Source organism: Gymnoscopelus microlampas, assembly GCF_963454915.1.
Source record: "Gymnoscopelus microlampas genome assembly, chromosome: 4".
NCBI classification, from domain to species: domain Eukaryota; kingdom Metazoa; phylum Chordata; class Actinopteri; order Myctophiformes; family Myctophidae; genus Gymnoscopelus; species Gymnoscopelus microlampas.
The window spans coordinates 53,342,551-53,361,908 of NC_139941.1; the positions used below are offsets into that span (position 1 = coordinate 53,342,551).

Genomic DNA, 19,358 nt, shown 5'->3' on the forward strand with positions numbered 1-19,358 from the left:
AGGACAACTGTAATGTTTCATAGGAGGACAACTGGAATGTTTCATGTTCATTGTATTGGCCAGTATGGTAACATCACTATTATCAATTATGCAGCCCATGTGTCCAAATTGTTTTTTTCACAACTTTCAACTTAGTGTCCCTATTTTGAGCATGTCAGTATAGGCACAAAAAAAAAGCTTGGCTGATCTACAAGCTCAAACACACCACAATGTGACACATTGTGAGCTTGTAGATCAGCTATTGTACTTCCTTTTTTTTGGGGAATAGGGTTGAAGTAATTGAATATAACAAAGTTTGGTTTGTTTTTATATAGGCTGTGAAAAAAAGTTATTTGTGTGTATTTGTTGGCTTATAACTTAAATGTTCTCAAATACTTTTAACTTTGACAAAATATCAGTCAAAGACTATCCAAAAGTCTACTAGGTTTTGTATGCGGTGGTAATTGTCATTACCATGATGAATTTGATGTGCGATTCCCTTTATATTACCTAGTTTGTTGATGGATGCATGAGAGAGGTCAAGCCTATTACGATGAACTGTAAATGCAAATTCAGGTTCCAGGGGGTCCCAAGAACAAGTAGTTAATATAGCTTCACAATCATTTTAACTAATTATTTTATACTTTGGCTATTCAAAAATAGCAGATATACAGTACAAGCTGGAGCTTGTAGATCTGCTATTTTAGAAAATGTGTGCAAATATTTGAATTGATCTTTAAAGCGAACATCTTTAACTGACATCTTCGCCTCCGGGGGTCCCTGGAACAATATATTTTGAGATGGGGGGTCCGCGGCCAAATACATTAGAACCCATTTTGGGCGGGAACGCCTGTTTGTAACTATACCTTTCAGGACGAGAACCCCTTTTGGGGTTCTCGTTGCTATATACCATTGGTTCTCAAAGTGGGGTCTGGGGACCCCCAGGGGTCCTTGAGGGAGTTCCAGGGGGTCCCCAGCTAAATGATAGATTAGGCACCAAATAGACCCTTATGGGTCTGTAACTCTGAGAGTGTACAAATGTAACCAAATGGACCCTAACGGGTCCATTTGGTTCCATTTGTACATTCTCAGAGTTAAATTGACATAGATTTTACAATAGAAATTGTGGTCCAAGTGATAGAAATGCCATTAAATGGGGGTCCGTAGCACTAATGCATGTCAAACTGGGGGTCCTTGAAATTAAAATGGTTGAGATTCACTGCTAAAGCCGTAAAAAAAAATCTTCTCTTATGTGGGTCCCTGGCATATCTTTTGAAATGGGGGTCCGCACGTTAATAAGTGTCAATTTGGGGGTCCTTGACATGAAAAAGTTTGAGAACCACTGCTATAACACAGTATATAGCAACATACATTTGTTGTAATTTTTAAATAAATATTTGAAGTTTTTCAGAAAACTTAGGTCAGGATTTAGAAGGCGTTTTTAGAATTGGCCTCAGGTCTTAATGGGTTAATAACAAAGTCTACTTTTAATGCCCCCCTAAAAGCCATTACTGGTTAACTGCTGCATCCCTCTTGGGAGCATCTGAGGCAACCTGTTGGTCCATGCTTTGTCTCCTTCAGGTTTCCATGGCGTCGGGAGGAGAGCAGCCTTTGTCCTTTGGCTTCTCTCTCGGTTCCGATTGGCTGTTCATATCTTCTAGCAGGGATTGGTCGATTACAGGCAAGGGCACCCTCCAGTACTGGAAGGAGTTGAAAGTGCAAAGGTCACCACCGGTGCGGTCAGCATCACCCTAAAAGAAAAAAAAAAAGAAAAGAAGAAAGAAATGAGAGAAAGAGAGAGAGTTCATTTTGAAGTCAAAGTGTTGAGTAGCAATATTAGGAGGATGCTCCTTTTCAAAGCACTGTGCAATATCAGGGAGCATACAGTACATTTTAATCAATCAAATTAAATTAAACTTTATTTATTTAGCACACTTAAAAACGACTAGTCGACCAAAGTGCTGCACAGCAGGTCAAAAAACAATACAACAAAACAAAACAATACAATACAATCAAATTAAAATTAAGCTTGACTGTGAGCCTGTAAACCTCAATAGGGACCAAACTGCCATCCTGCCAGCTATTTAACACTGTTACTGAACAAACAGTCTATAGTCATGATTACTATCACAATATAGAGCTATTTAACACTGTTACTGAACAAACACTCTATAGCGATGATTACCATCACAATATAGATCTATTTAACACTGTTACTGAACAAACACTCTATAGTAATGATTACTATCACAATATAGAGCTATGTAACACTGTTACTGAACAAACACTCTATAGTAATGATTACTATCACAATATAAAGCTATTTAACACTGTTACTGAACAAACACTCTATAGCAATGATTACTATCACAATATAGATCTATTTAACACTGTTACTGAACAAACACTCTTTAGTAATGATTACTATCACAATATAGAGCTATGTAACACGGTTACTGAACAAACACTCTATAGTAATGATTACTATCACAATATAAAGCTATTTAACACCGTTACTGAACAAACAGTCTATATTAGTAATGATTACTATCACAATATAAAGCTATTTAACACTGTTACTGAACAAACAGTCTATAGTAATGGACTAATGATTACTATCACAATATAGAGCTATTTAACACTGTTACTGAACAAACACTCTATAGTAATGATTACTATCACAATATAGTGATTTACTTTTAACCTTAAAAAAATAAACGTTTTAATAAAACTTAAAAACAAAACCGTTATGTTTTAACCAAAAGAAATGACCAAACTTTAAGTTCAAAACCATGTGTTGTTGTAGTTGAGATACATTGCTGTAGGACAGCACTATAATTGCAATTCATTTTGACGGGTGACATCTAGTGGACAAGTAATGGCATTACACTCGATTCTGGCTGTTAGTGGTTATTCTAATGGAGAGAAAAAGTCCAACATAAACATTTCATCTTTAACTCACCCGGGTCACCCCGCCGTCAGGCCTGGATTTAGTGCTCTGTGGTGAAACGTCTCCATCATCTTCATCATCTGGTCTGAGACGTTTATTATGATGATGATGATCAGACCTGGTGGAGGAGGAGTGGAGATCTGGGAAACTTCCATCAGTCTGCTGCGACACACAACTGTTCATGTCTGCATGAGAACCCGTCTTCCTGCGCTGAGCCGCTCCTTCATGCTGTTCTGGTGGATCATTATTGTTATAATTATTATAATAATAGGGTCTCTTCCTGCAACGGCTGCCCAGCACCGCCAGCAGCAGAGATGGTGGATCCAGTGGATCCAGCATGCGGGCTGTAGCAGCAGCGGCCATGCCGTCTAAGTGCGTGTTAACCCCGCAGAGAGAGGCAGAAGCGCCGCAACACCTCTGCTTCTTCATGGTGGAACCTGAACCCGCCGCGTCCCAATACAACGCGTCCGCCGACTGCTCTGCGCGTCTCTTTGTCATCTATGCGACTATTAAAAGGACTGGATGGATTATTAAATCAACAGTTTGTTTGTGTTCGCTCCTCTAACAGCAGCCTCGCTTGTTTTAAACACCCGCACAGACAGGAAGGTTGGACACAGCGTTGCCAGCTTTTGAGAGAGAAATAAGCAACCAGGTCCTATGAAAACAGCCCAAAAGAAGCGACGGCAACGGGTATTTTTAAAACAGCAGACCTACACGCTCACAACGAGCTTGTAGTTCTGCTATTTTCAAAATAAGCTAAAATAATCTTGGAAAAAAAAGAGCTATTACATTTTTTAACATGTTCTTAAACACCGTCTTAAACCAGTGTGTTTAAGTGTTGTTAAACACTGGTTTAATTAAACAACATTTAGGATATAAGCCCCAAAATATGCAACTACAATTTAGAAACAAGCCCACAAAACCTCAACCACCAATATTTACAAGCAACTTTGGAGAAACACAAGCCCAAAGTTGCTTATAATAAGCCGACATGGCAAGGCTCTTGAAGATATCTGACTGGCCAATCAGAGCAGAGTACCGCTGTACGTCTCCGCCCTCCTCGCGCAGTAATCCACGTTATCAATGTGATGCAGATCCGGTCTAGAGCGGATACGGAAAGAGTTAGTGTTCGTGTGTTTTTGTGTTTAAAGATGACCGGATATAGTAGGCGAGCTCTAGACCGGATCTGAGTACAGAGCCGTACATAGAAAGCAGGCTTTCCACAGGTACCGTGGAGGGGGTTCCAGCCAGGCTATTTCATAACATTATTTATAAGTGATTATAACTAGTAGAGAATGTACAAGAATGGTTATTTTGATTAGTTTCACTGTTATCACCATACATACAAATCAGTACATGACAGTAAATTACTTCTGGACCAAATTACAAGAGCATATCGGCCTAAGAAATCATGTTTTAACAATAAAAATGCTCTTAGAGATAAAGGGCTCCCAGAGATTAAAATCTTATCAAATAGGGATCTGTGGCCTAGCTGATGCATTTCAAATTGCATGTCTTTGATATTAAAAAGGTTGAGAATTACTGGAATAATGTACATGTGTCTTTGTCAGTGTTTCAGTTTTTAAGGATGACTCCTTAGACAGACTTTAGAAAAAAATAACGAGCACTATAGACCCCTTAACCACCTGATTCGTGCCTTAACAGACGACGTCACACTGATAAGAACCAGTATGCGTGCAACCAGTATGCGCTAAATGAAACCCATTCTATCAGGTCTCGCCAGGACGTGCCACACTAGCCAACACACAAGAGGGGGTTGGGGTGTGCTGAAACTAGCGCACCCCGAAACAACAGGTTGGAAATTGATTGCGTGAAACAATCACCTGCGCATCCAGTCTCAATGTTAGTAAACAATTAATTGGTCTATAGGGTGGAGCATGTGCAAATCTAAGAAAACTCTGTCTAAATATCGAGTTATCCTTAAAAATAATTTAGTGGTGTGCGTCTGTGCGAGTTTTTCACATCTTCAGTTCTTTTTAGTTTTTGAGACCACCGCACCCACAATGAACCTTACTAAGGACAAAGAAAGGAGCAACAGTCTACCCGGGACTTCACCGTTTACACTTGCAATGAAAACATTAAGAGGAAAATACTTTGGTTCTTATCAGATAAATGATGGTCTGAGGACTGAAAGATGGTTTTCTTTCTTAATGTTTTAAATGCAAATATATAAAGTGTGTGAGAGTCTGTTTGTTCTGCATGCATTCAGGTCTTCTCTAAGCATCTGTCTATAGCTACTGGACGTGAACATAGTTTCTTCAAGCAGCTGCTTACAAAGACAGTCAACCTCTGTGGATGAAAAGTTAAAAATAAATGACATTTTATTTTATTGTGAAGTGAGCAGGTGTCTGAACATACAATAAGTTTAAAACAACTTCCGCCTATTATTCATATTTCTAACTCTTTAGACACCTTTGAACCGAAGTACTTTCAGTCTTGTTCAGATCCACAACAGATTAGATGAGCTGTGGTTCCATTTTCAACGCATTATTTAAAAAAAATTACACAACACGTAACTGATATAGAAGTAGTACTCCTACTCCCACAGTTATAAGTCTACTGTGTGAGCTTGTATATCTGCTATTTTTGAATAACCAAAGAAATCTAAAATGACACAGATGCGTTCTCGGTCTTAATGGGTTAAGCAAATGCATCTGACCAGAGTCAAGCCCTATATTCAATCAATGGCTACACTTGCACTCGGCAGGTTTCACCAGGAATATTATCGGACAATCTTGTCAAAGAGAGACACGTTGGATAAAAAGAGAAACGACAGAAAGGAAAAAAACATCCAGTCCATTGTCTTTTCGTTTCTTTCTCTTCAGTGAATCAGTTAAATCGACCGTCACTTCTCGTTTCACGTCACTTAACCATGTGTCACGTCGGGTTGTCGGTCCCCTCTCGCCGCGGCGACTTGGCAGGCGGCGGCGAGATCCGCGATGCGACGTCTCGCCGACCGTTGGCGTAGCGCTGCGCGGCGGGTTTCCGCGCCACGAAGAAGACGCAGTCGTAGACGTATCTCAACATGGAGCGGTCGTTCTCGGTGTACGTGGTCAGCACCGACTCCCTCTCCACCTGCACACAAACAAAACATGCAAAGGATGTTCGTTTGATCTAAAACTAGAGCGGGTGTGCTTCCTCTATGTGGGCTGACTTGGCCATGGGTGTTCAGCTAAAAAAAAATAATAATAATCCACAACAAGGTAGAAAGAAGCGGTACTCCAAAATAAATGTGCAAAAAGCAATAAGTGATTTATTTTTTAAATCTGACAAGTCAGATAAAAAAAAAAACCTCATAATGTATAAAATCTTCACAGCACATCCATACTTCCCAACACAACATTTGTTTAATGCTGCAATGGTTGAGTGGACAAAACTCTTACTAAAGCAACAATCTTTCCCCATCTCAAAGTTCTCCATCTCTGTCCAGATGGCATTATTGTGAAGTGAGGATTGATCAGTGTGGTGCTAGGTGTATGATGGCCATGTTGTTCATGTCAAAGAGTTTGTGTGTGGGACACACAGGCCAGAAAGCATCTCCACCCACACAACACGTTTTTTAAAGTTTTTTTCCTGACACTGTGTATTTAGTAGCAGTGGACATTAAGGACGGTAGTCAATATGACAGATGAACTGAATCATGACAGATGAACTGAATCAGAACAGATCACGATAAGATGAATTGCACTATTATTTGCACTGTTTTTTCTAGACTATGACGTACCTATTTATGATATTGAGTTTTCTCTGTCTTGTCTGTACTTAGTCTTTTTCTAAATGCTGACCCTGGGAGCTGAGCTCCAAAGTTTCCTATGCACTTGTGCAAATGGCAGATAAAGTCTATTCTATTCTCTCAAATTACCTCCAGCTGGAAGCCATATTTAATGATGGCTGACCTGATGTCTTCATAGCTCAGTTCAACTGAGAACTCGTTGGCCACGTTCTCAAAGTGGTACAGCAGTGGACCTGGGGACACAGCATCAGTTTGTTAGTTAAATTTCAACAGTGTTTACAACAGAACACTGTGTTAGTCAGAGAACAGGGTCCACTGTCCATGACTCACCCAGGTTGATCCAGACCTACTGTCCATGACTCACCCAGGTTGATCCAGACCCCTCCAGGTTTGAGGATTTTCCAGATGGTCTCCACGTAGTCCAGGACGTTGTGAGCCGTGTCAATGAAGAAACAGGTGGCCACGCAGTCCCAGGACTCTGAGAGAGAGAGAGAGACGAGTAAAGTAAAAATATATGAAAAAAACAGTAGCTCATTATACCTGATAGTAGGGATACTAGGGATAGTATCAAACACAGAGTTCATCAAGTCCAAATATTCAGCACTAAAATTTGGTTTATTAGGCCTGCAATTGTTTTTAAAACAATTGCCTATAACGACATGGCCAAACAGGGAGGGACACAGTGCTCAAAGTGTGTCAAACTACTGACCTGGCTCTGTGTACACCTCGGTGAAGTCCCCGGCCACCATGGAGAAGTCAGAGTCAGGCGGCAGACCCTGAGGGTTCACGTCTGGGAAGCGGACGGATCGTGTCTGGTCTGAGGACTTCTTATTGTTGCTGAACTGGTGGATCCACGGGTACAGGGTCAGAGAGTTCACCTTGTCACACCTGAGGGCAGCCGTAGCGTGTTATAAGGACCAGTCTCTAACCAGACTGCTGGGGCACTGCAACACTATGGATCATACTGGATCACTATGATCAGCTTGGGTCCAGAACTTATATAAAATGAATTAAAACATATTGTTTTCAGCAAGTGGACAGATGGATAGTGATGATGAATTACAACTTATGTTAAAAGGTAGGGTAAGTGATTTACTTTAGTTAAAATAAGTGTAAATATCTCTATATTGTGATAGTACTCATTCCTATAGAGTGTTTGTTCAGTTGATGTGACATTTTGCATAATATTATAGAGTCCAGATGTAATGTTCTCAGCCCCGGTATCTATTGTTTTGGCTACGGCTTGGTTCTTATGTCACAAGCAGCTGCTCTCTTATCTTGTGTAGAACTACTGTATGATCCCTGTGTTTGACACAGAACTACTTTATCATCGACCTGTGTGTCTGATGTACTTCTCCCAACGATACACTCATTTCAAAAGGTGGTGGTGGTTCTCTAACTTCTCTAACACATGATATCATGGGGAGAAGTAATAACAATCTGACCCTTGCCAGCTACCTTATACTTGGACTGATATGAGTTTTTCGCTTTTGCAAGTCACAACCTGGTGCATATGATGGTAAAGGAGATTCATAGGTTGAAAGCGTTGTGTGTACGATAACCTAATTCATATGAGTATATATCGTACATATCATCTCTGTCCAAAACTGTTACTTTTCAGGATTCACGCCACGTTTCGAGCTTGTAGATCTGCTACTTTTGATACTTTTGTGTGATGCTGTAGTTTGATCAAGTAGGGTGTTGATTTACGAAACAACACAATCGTTGCTGCCCCGACAGCAACGATATATGCATTAGTGCAGTGGTTCGATCCCCACTCCGGTCCTACTGGTTTCTCCATCCTACCAGGATGTAAAACTAGTGGCTACTACGTTGTCCAGAGAGGTCATGGATTACCTGTTGAGCACAAAGTTGGAGGAGAACAGCATGAAGAAGCTCCACTCGTTGCCCTGGCAGACGTATCCCAGACGGGCGATCTCCCAGGCCAGCCGGCCCAGCCCCGCCCCCGGAACCAGCACGCTGACCTTGGACAGATCACTGACACAATAAAATACATACAGTCACATGGAAAACATCTGGTCAACATCTGGTGCTATAGGAGGACTGACTGACACAATAAAATACATACAGTCACATGGAAAACATCTGGTGCTATAGGAGGACTGACTGACAATAAAACACACATCACATGGAAAACATCTGGTCAACATCTGGTGAGGACAGAGCATGTGAGCGGAGCGACGCGATTTTGACGTGAGCGTGGAGCTGGTTTATAAAAAGGTTGGAGCGTTACTCAGAGCGAGGACCGCCTGCCGCTCCAAGCTGCCCCGGCGGGGGCCGCCACCGAAAGTTTGAGCATGCCCGGTCGCACGGACTCAGAGACACACAGACATCCAGCAGTGCACAGCACACCCAGATTTCATTAGAATTTGTACTTTATTTTTATTTTATTTTATTTTTTACTGTTGAGCGACCCGGTTTGAGCGGAGCATGGAGCGAGAGGTGCGCAAATCAACGTGAGCGTCGAGGAGCGGAGTGCGGGGGGAGTCAACGTGAGCGAATAGCGAGCGTTAAACCAGCCTCCTGGAGCGCCGTGCGGCATTTCCACCCGCTCCGCCCACGTGCTCTGGGTGAGGAGGACTGTGTGATGAATTATGCTGCGTTTATGTTTGTGTTATACAGTAGAGAAGATGCACAGGCATGCATATATATATACATACGTACAGTACATGTTGTAGCCGATGCTTAAGTGATTGAAACCAGGAGAAAACAACATTTATCTTGTGCCACATCATGACATTTTGCTGCCCTATGTAAAGTAAAGTAACATCAGGATATCTAAAATCCCAGAGTATCATACCATGATATCGATATTATATTGATATATCGCCCAGCCCTGTGTGTGTGTGTGTGTGTGTGTGTGTGTTTTAAGGTAGCTCTCCACCAAACAGATTACTATAGACTGGCAGTCGAATGAAGTCGGGAGATCAGTCAGTTGGAAGGTGTGAAAAAAAGTTGCTGAATGCACCTGAGAGCCGACACCGACAGACTAGAGTTCTCAACGGGCCTGAAAAATAAGGCCCTGCCTTAACTGGGCCCTACTGGGCCGGCCCGAACAATTACCATACTTTTAGGCCCGAAAAACCTGAAAAGGTCGACCTTACTGCTAGGCCGCTGGGGGCAGTTGAAATTAATTTTTTGGGGTAATAATAGATTTTTTATTTTATTTTTAAAATTGTATTCCTTCTTCACAGAACCCGAGGCTCGGCAAGGCCCGATTAATTAGCATAGATTTTGGGGCCGGTCTGGCCCGAAAACGTCAGGTCGGGTTGGGTTCGGGTAGAATTTGAGAACTCTACGACAGACGGCTACTATGATGTCTTTTTCAACAACAAGCCTGCTGCTATCCGACGGTCGACCGAACTTATTCGATCGGCTTTCGACGCTTCCCTACAACTTGCCACCCGTCACGACGGCGTACCCACCGCCCATTCAACAGCAGATTTAACAGACCCTTTCCAACACTAACCGTCCGCCGACGTCGGTGCGGTGGAGAGCTACCTATAGGTTTTCAATGCAGAAACATGCATGTAAACTCACTGTCGGTCAGCAGGGAAGAGTCTCTGGATCTCCTGGATGAGAGGCTTGTAGCAGGTGTCCCTCTCGGCCTGGCCCGTCTCGCTCCAGTCCCTCACAAACTGCTTGATGGTGGACTTCAGCTTGTCCATGTCAAAGGTGGAGGGCGGACGCACCTTCCTCAGGTCGTCCTGGAGAGAGGAAGACAACATGTCATCAACTTTCCTAAAACACTTTTCTAGCTGCCAGTCGGTGCTCAAAGTATTAATCACCTGCAGGACAGTGTTGATTTTGACAGATTTTGATTTAGTTTTAGTCATAGCCTTTTGAATACAATTCCATTTAGTTTTAGTCATATTTTAGTCATCTGAAATGTTTTACTGTTAGTCTAGTTTTAGTTGACTAAATACCATAAGATTTAGTCGACTAAATCGACTAAAATGTGTTTTGGCGGTGCCTTGATGGTGTCGTAAAGGCTGATTTTACACTTATTTGCATGCTGAAAATATCCAATCTACGAGCTCACAACGCGTCGGCTATTTTCAGAGCACAACACCAGAGCACAACCAAACATAAAATGACTTGTCTTTTAGTTCTACTGGATCTCTTCTCCACTAGTCCCTCACTAACATTTTAGTCTAGTTGTGTGTGTGTGTGTGTGTGTGTGTGTGTGTGTGTGTGTGTGTGTGTGTGTGTGTGTGTGTGTGTGTGTGTGTGTGTGTGTGTGTGTGTGTGTGTGTGTGGAGGAATTTATTGGCACGATGACTAAATAAGGGAGAAGAAGGGGTAACATTTTTTCCACCCAAATCTTCTCTTCTGAGTGTCCCTCCCTTGTACAAACATTTTCATCTGTGTGTCATTTTACATTAGAGCTATAACCATTATTTTATACTTTGGCTATTCAAAAATAGCAGATCTACAAGCTCATGGCGCGGCACAAGCTCGTACCTCAGTACAAGCTTGTAGATCTGCTATTTTTGAAAAAGCTTGAACAGTTGTCCAAATCTTTGAATATATATTTTTTAAATGAACATTTGTAACTCAAATGTTTGCTTCTGGGGGGTCCCTGGAACATATTTAACATATATATATATATATAACATATATGACATATATAACATATATATGTCCCTGGAACAACATATTTTACAAATGTTCGCTTTAAAAAAGATTTGCACAAATTTTCCACGATACAAAAAAAATAGCAGATCTACAAGCTCATAGCGCGGCACTCGGTGCCGCGCTATGAGCTTGTAGATCTGCTATTTTTGAATAGCCAAAGAAATGTAAAATGACACAGACAGATGTGTTCCTGTATTGAACGGGTTTATTATAAAGGTAAAGCGTTAGGTGTGTCTGACCTCCTCGCCGTACTCCATGTTCTCAAACATGTGTTTGCAGTTGCGGACGATGGCCTGCAGCACTTCCTGGTTGTGCTCCACACAGCGGCCAATCAGGGCCAGGTTGGGGAGCACGGCGGGGAGGAGCATCTGGTGGCGAGGCTGCAGACCGCGGAAGTGACGCTCCGCCCGCGTCACCTGCTCCTGGACATGGTCCCTGACACACACACGCGCACACACACACACACACACACACACACACACACACACACACACACACACACACACACACACACACACACACACACACACACACACACACACACACACACACACACACACACACACACACACACACAATACAGCAAGCTGTTATTACAAAGAGCCAGTGTTTTACCCATTCAATCCAGGAACATGGACATCTATAAATGTCTTCTAAATCCTAACAGTTATATGAAAACCGTATGTTATTATAATATCAGTGGTTCTCAAACTTTTTCATGTCAAGGAGCCCCAAAATTATATGTATTTGGCCGCGGACCCACAACTGAAAATATTTTGTTCCAGGGACTAGGGCTTTCACCAACTAGTCGACTAGCCGACTAGTATAACCACTAGTCGACCTTGTTGGTACTAGTCGAATTATTTTTATTTTTTTATTTGTTTTAATGGCCCATCTTACTATTATTATTATCCTCCTGACTTTTTATCAAAAGGGGGTCAAAAGTATGCCCAATAAAAGCCTATTATTGGGCAATAGGGATCCTTGGAGACGCTGCTGTGGTGCTGTGCTGCTGTGCCAGAAGCGCTTCCCTTAAAACGCCATAAAAATAAGGGCAGGAGGATAATAATAATAATAGTAGTATAGTAGTAGGATGGCATTAAAACAATGCCCCCCCCCTTTTTTTATGTAAATTTCGACTAGTCGACTACCACTGGGTCAAATTAGTCGACCTGTAAAAATCTCTAGTCGTGAAAGCCCTACCAGGGACCCCCAAAAGCACAGATCAGACTTAAAAACATATATACATATTCAAAGATTTGCACACATTTCACAAAATGTTTCAAAAAATAGCAGATCTACAAGCTCATAGCACGGCACTCGGTGCCGTGCTATGAGCTTGTAGATCTGCAGTTTTTTTAAAAACCAAAGAAATCTTGAAATGACACAGATGCGTTCCCGGTCTTAATGTATTAAATAACATCTTTAGACTTTCTATTAGATTAGATTATAAACACTGAAGATAGTTATGAGAAGTGAAAAAGAAATGAGGCTCTACCATTTGGTCTGGACAATAAGCCAATATTATATAGATGTTGTGATAATATCAGACTAGATAACACATGGGATTATGTGTAATATCTGTAATATTACATGACTGTTATCTTCTCCTTGTTTTAAAGGCTGCATTAGATTACACTACAGTTTATGTAAACTTAACTAACTGTACTTCTGTTATATTATTAGCTTTTACCCACACTTAGTTATTCATCATACATAATGATACAGATCATATAATATGGATGTGGGCCTGCCGAGTATTATTTATGAAAATATCTCAGTGTGTAAATATCGTGTGTATTAAATCACCATCCATTCCAAAACACACAATTGGTCTTAATATGATGTGATATTTAAGCAGTGGTGGAAGAAGTACTCAGATATTTTACTTAAGTAAAAGTAGCAATACCACAACATAAAAATACTTGTTGCAAGTAAAGGCCTGTGTTCAAAATGTTACTTGATTAAAAGTACAAAAGTATTGGTAAATGAAAAAATGTTTGGAAATAGCCTATGTATAAAATAGGGCCAAAGTCGCTAAATGTTGCATAATATAATAATGTATATCTGCAAAGTAACTAACTAAAATGTTCAAATAACTGCAGTGGAGTAAAAAAATAAATTAAAAAAAAAGTACAATATTTGCCTCTGAGATAGCCTTAGATAAAGACTCTCGTAAAGATGTATTTTATCGATTGACATGTTTTATCTCTACTAGAGTCTTAGCTCCACCCCCCTGTTTACACTGGAATGTCAGCTCCAAAGCTAGCCCCATAAATGTTTGGAAATAGCCTATGTATAAAATAGGGCCAAAGTCGCTAAACGTTTTATAATATAATAATGTATATATGCAATGTAACTAATAAACTAACTAAAATGTTCAAATAATTGTAGTGGAGTAAAAAGTACAATATTTGCCTCTGAGAGCCTTAGATAAAGATGTATTTTAAGATCTACTAGAGTCTTAGCTCCACCCCCCAGTTTCCACTGTAATGTCAGCTCCAAAGCCCGTATTTCTCCAAACATGTACAAATGCTAAATATAAGGTGATTACCCGGTTGCCCCAAATGTTAACAAGGTGTCCGGACTCTTAGTGTAATGTATTAGTTCATATGTTTCAATAAAGAAGTGTTTTAATCCCGTCTGTGGCCAAATGTCATTCCCCCCTCGTTTACTTCCTGTTTACATTGAGTGTAACTCCGGCTTTCACCGGATGCGCCCCGTCACTACCGCCCATTGGGAACTTCCGACAGAATCGGCCACAGACGGGATTAAAACACTTCTTTATTGCAAAACAGTGAAAAACAATAGTCATTAATTAAGCCCTGTACAAGTTAATAGCTAAAAACAGCAGATCTACAAGCTCACAATGCGTCTGAGCTTGCAGATCGGCTGTTTATCGCAATGTTATGCTAGCTCTGTTAGCTAAACGTTAGCATCCAGTGTGTTATTGTTGTTCTACCTGTAATATCTAAAGGCATCGATGACCTTCCAGAAGTGTTGTCTCTCCAGCCTGGCCTCCTGCTCCCTCACCTCCTCCTCCACCTCCTTCCCCAGCTCCTCCGCCTCCTCCTCCAGCCTGGCCTCCTCCTCAGGACTGACTTTCATGAAACAACCATCATGTTGCTCTGCCTCCCCACACACTGCAGCCATGTCTAAAAGAACTACAAACAGACCCGACCAATAGAAACACCAACACAGTCTGCAGCCATGTCTAAAAGAACTACAAATAGACCCGACCAATAGAAACACCAACACTGTCTGCAGCCATGGCTAAAAGAACTACACACAGACCCAGCCAAACACCGTCTCTGTCTCCCCACACACTGCAGTTAGCTCTGATCCAGAGCGTTAGTGAGTTATCTAACGCCCTGCCAGGCGCTCAGCTCGGAAAAGAATTCCACTGCCCCGCCAGGGCTCCAACTTTAGTAAAATTAAACTAAAATACTTCACTACTCACCGAAACAAAGGCTGTTTTGTGTTGTTGAAAGTCTATTCTCCAGGGTGGGAAGCCTCGCAGCAGCAGCACCCACCTTCTCTATATAATACACTTTTTGGGCAGAAAATAAAATGTGTCCGCCAGATGGAAATTATTTCATTTACTCCACTGCGCCCCCTACAGATCTGGTCAATGGTAATTTATATTGACCAGATCAGATCAGAACATAATACAATGATCATCATGATTTGTGTGCATGGGGAACTCATTTGAAACAAGCTCTGTGCTTTTATGAGTCTTCCAGTTTAGTAGACCTTGTATTGTGAATTTGTACTTCCATGTACTGTTGTTCTCATGTCTTACTAAATAAAGTACATCAATCAATCAATGATATTCCACCATTACATAGTTAAAACATTACAGTTAAAACAAAACAACAAAAAATATTAAGATTTTGGTCTTCACATAACTCCACTAAGATTCTATGAATGATTACATAAGCATTATTACTCTCTGGTGAACAAACCAAGACATTATGCATCCATGCACAATTAAACTAAAACATTTATATCCAATTACAGACAGTCCAAACATTAAACAAGCAAACTAAATATAAAGTCTTTGCTAATCACTGCTTCCTTTCATTTATTTTTTAAGCTTAATTTATTGCCCATCCTTTTATTATTATATTTTATTATATGGCAGGAGCCTATTCCCGTGTGTTACTGCTCTATACATTGCATTAAAAAAATCAAGAAAATGATATATCTAAAAGTGGTTTACATAGATTGTGCATTACATTAACCCATTCACACACACATAAACCGATGGCGGAGGAAACCAATGCAAGGTTCCAACCTGCTCATCAGGAGCAATTAGGGGTTCAGTGTCTTGCTCAAGGGCACTTCCACACTAACTGGGGGAGCCCGGGATCGAGCTGGGAACTTTGCAGTTGCCATCCGAACGCTCTACCGGCCACTCTACCCCTGAGCCACTGTTCACTGCTGCCCCATGAACCACTTTCTACCTGCTGTCCCTATTTTGAGCATAGGGGGAAAAATGTCATGAATAAAAAAATAGTGAAAACACAAAACACATGTGAGCTTGTATATCAGCTATTTGTGGTTAACATGTGTAGTCGGGCAGAAACCTCTTTTCTCCATATTTTAACTTTGTGAGGTTTTTTTTGTAAATGAATGTCCTACTTGATCATGCAGCGTCACAAAAAATCATCAAAAGTAGCAGATCTACAAGCTCAAAGTGTGGCGCGAAGCGACACGTTTTGAGCTTGTAGATCTGATACTTTTGATGCTTTTTTATTTGAACTAGACCATACCCGTAGGGGAATATGAGCACCCAACGTGTGCAGTTTGGCTTATGCGCTGAGAACAGACAGTATCAGGGATGGAAAGTGAGTTTGTACTGTGTAGTGGAGTGGTTCGCAAACGTTTATTATAAAACGTTATATAGTAAAGTCCACGGTACATGCTCCCGTCGCGAACACACACACACACACACACACACACACACACACACACACAGAGAGAGATCGTCCAGCGCGTTTGTTTAGATCCAAGTGATTATCAATGATAGCGGCTACACCAGGCGCGCGGATCTCTCTCTATCTCCCCCTCTCTCCCCCCCCTCTTTCTCTGTTTCCCCCCTCTCTCTGTCTCTCTGTGTCTCTCTCCCCCTCCCTCCCACGCTCTCGCTCTCAGTCTGAATGGAATCATGTGTGTCGGTGTTGCGGTGTTGCCATGTTCGCTTATTGTAAGCGCTTTAGTGGTAATATTGGTGGTGTTGTGTTTTGGCGTTGGTTGTGAAAGTGCAGGTGGGTGTGGGGACGCGTTGTGAGCTTGTAGATCGGCTGTTTTCCAATAGGCAAGGTATGTGTGAAGGCGCTTCGTTTGGCCTTCTTTTGATAGACCTCGTTGCTTGTAGGGTTCGTTTGGTTTGGCCTTGTTTACTGCTTGTTTCTCTCGCGAAACCTGGCAACGACGCATGCGCAGTTTGATCAAGAGTCCCCCCAACCAACGACCAACGAAGACTCCGCCGTGAGGTTACTAGAATTATAGTAGGATCCTGAAAATTAACAGTTCTGGACATATGAGGCTTCCACCCGACAGAGACGATGTGGAAGTATACACACCTTTTGTGAGTAATTAACTATAAGGTCCAATTGGACTGTAAAATATTATGCAATTAATCTTATGGAATGATGCTGAATGCTGAATCTATGAGATGCATGGAAATACCTTATATTGTACAATTTGAAATCACCATTTATTAGCAAGTTAGGCTCTAATGCCACGGCAGCGATTCCCTGGTTCGATTCCCAGACCAGCTCCACCATTGGTCTTTGTCACTCCCTTACTTTCTCCTCCACCTTGACTGTCTCTACACTGACCTATTGAAATGAAGCACAAATTCCCGCAAAGCTAAACATTTAAATTTGAATGCATTTTACTATTTGAATATCTGGATCCGTAGAACCAGTCGGGGTTTCTTCCTAATAAAAATAGTCAAATCAACAGGAAGTTGACATTTTTATTTTAAAAACAAACAGTACTGGGTTTGGTGATGTTCCATATTGTCTGAATCAGCTTTGTTTGTGGAGCAATTATTTTTGATTTCTTGTCCACCATTGGAGTTACATCATGGCAAGGTAAATACACAACCCAAACCTCTACCAAAGTCGTCTTGTCCTTTAAGTGATAGAAGCTTCTAGATCATGTGACAACAATCTCTCTCTCTCTCTCTCTCTCTCTCTCTCTCTCTCTCTCTCTCTCTCTCTCTCTCTGAGTGAATAGGGAAGTGAAATAACGTTTGGGAAGTTTCCAGTGGGAAGCTTGACACACACACACACACACACACACACACACACACACACACACACACACACACACACACACACACACACACACACACACACACACACACACACACACACACACACACACACAAACACACACACACACACACTCACACTCTCACACACACACACACACACACACACACACACACACACACACACACACACACACACACACACACACACACACACACACACATTGGCTGATTTCAACAAAACTAATTCACATGTATGTGTTTCCACTGCAAGACAAAAAGCTCAATAATAGTGATGACTGTTTTACTTCATAATTATGTAACAACTCAACTCAACTAAAACTGTATTTATAGCACATTTAACATGACCATGTCAACCAAAGTGCTGTAAAGACAAAAACAATACATTATAAACATACATTAGCAAATGTAGCCAGGGCACTTAGGCCCTGAAACAGAATACCAGACTACACCACCCTGGGAGTTTCACTTGTGTGGACATAAATACATTGTTAAAATGTCTGTCTGTCTGTCTGTCTGTCTGTCTGTCTGTCTGTCTGTCTGTCTGTCTGTCTGTTGCAACTTTTTAATTACATCAGATGTAAAGTGTCCTTATTGACATGAGCAACACGTTGACATTACCTATAGAGTCAAATAAAACAAACAATGAATAAATACATAATTATGTACAGTCTGTCAGGTTGTTGACATCAACATGTCTCTCTAGTAAGTTAGTAACTGGTGATGTTTAATAAAAGAATAATTATAATTGGCTGCTGGGTGAATCAGGAAGTGAAATTCAAGTTTGAGTTTCCAGTCAGAAGCTTCAGTGGTGAGTTCAACCACGCGCGCGCGTGGTTACACACACACACACACACACACACACACACACACACACACACACACACACACACACACACACACACACACACACACACACACACACACACACACACACACACACACACACACACACACACACACACACACACACACGCATTGGCTGATTTCAACAAAACTAATTCACATGTATGTGTTTCCACTGCAAGACAAAAAGCTCAATAATAGTGATGACTGTTTTACTTCATAATTATGTAACAACTCAACTCAACTAAAACTGTATTTATAGCACATTTAACATGACCATGTCAACCAAAGTGCTGTAAAGACAAAAACAATACATTATAAACATACATTAGCAAATGTAGCCAGGGCACTTAGGCCCTGAAACAGAATACCAGACTACACCACCCTGGGAGTTTCACTTGTGTGGACATAAATACATTGTTAAAATGTCTGTCTGTCTGTCTGTCTGTCTGTCTGTCTGTCTGTTGCAACTTTTTAATTACATCAGATGTAAAGTGTCCTTATTGACATGAGCAACACGTTGACATTACCTATAGAGTCAAATAAAACAAACAATGAATAAATACATAATTATGTACAGTCTGTCAGGTTGTTGACATCAACATGTCTCTCTAGTAAGTTAGTAACTGGTGATGTTTAATAAAAGAATAATTATAATTGGCTGCTGGGTGAATCAGGAAGTGAAATTCAAGTTTGAGTTTCCAGTCAGAAGCTTCAGTGGTGAGTTCAACCACGCGCGCGCGTGGTTACACACACACACACACACACGCACGCACGCACGCACGCACGCACGCACGCACGCACGCACGCACACACACACACACACACACACACACACACACACACACACACACACACACACA

At 41.3% G+C, this 19,358-nt stretch overlaps 2 protein-coding genes across 2 annotated transcripts; both read right to left on the reverse strand.

Moving 5' to 3' along the window:
* Positions 1-1,058: 1,058 nt before the first annotated feature.
* On the reverse strand, positions 1,059-3,519 carry LOC311043312 (uncharacterized protein). The gene is made up of 2 exons (XM_084054504.1): positions 2,942-3,519; positions 1,059-1,730 (listed from the first exon to the last, which is right to left on the reverse strand). Exons 1-2 carry the CDS (start codon positions 3,425-3,427, stop codon positions 1,557-1,559), a joined length of 660 nt encoding a protein of 219 aa, XP_083910630.1. The 5' UTR covers positions 3,428-3,519; the 3' UTR covers positions 1,059-1,556.
* Positions 3,520-5,244: 1,725 nt separating this feature from the next.
* carnmt1 (carnosine N-methyltransferase 1) lies at positions 5,245-14,475 on the reverse strand. Its single transcript, XM_084055172.1, has 8 exons — positions 14,305-14,475; positions 11,582-11,777; positions 10,245-10,411; positions 8,541-8,681; positions 7,393-7,571; positions 7,048-7,161; positions 6,813-6,916; positions 5,245-6,025 (listed from the first exon to the last, which is right to left on the reverse strand). The coding sequence occupies exons 1-8, from the start codon at positions 14,448-14,450 to the stop codon at positions 5,828-5,830; spliced, it is 1,245 nt and encodes a 414-aa protein (XP_083911298.1). The 5' UTR covers positions 14,451-14,475; the 3' UTR covers positions 5,245-5,827.
* Positions 14,476-19,358: the final 4,883 nt, after the last annotated feature.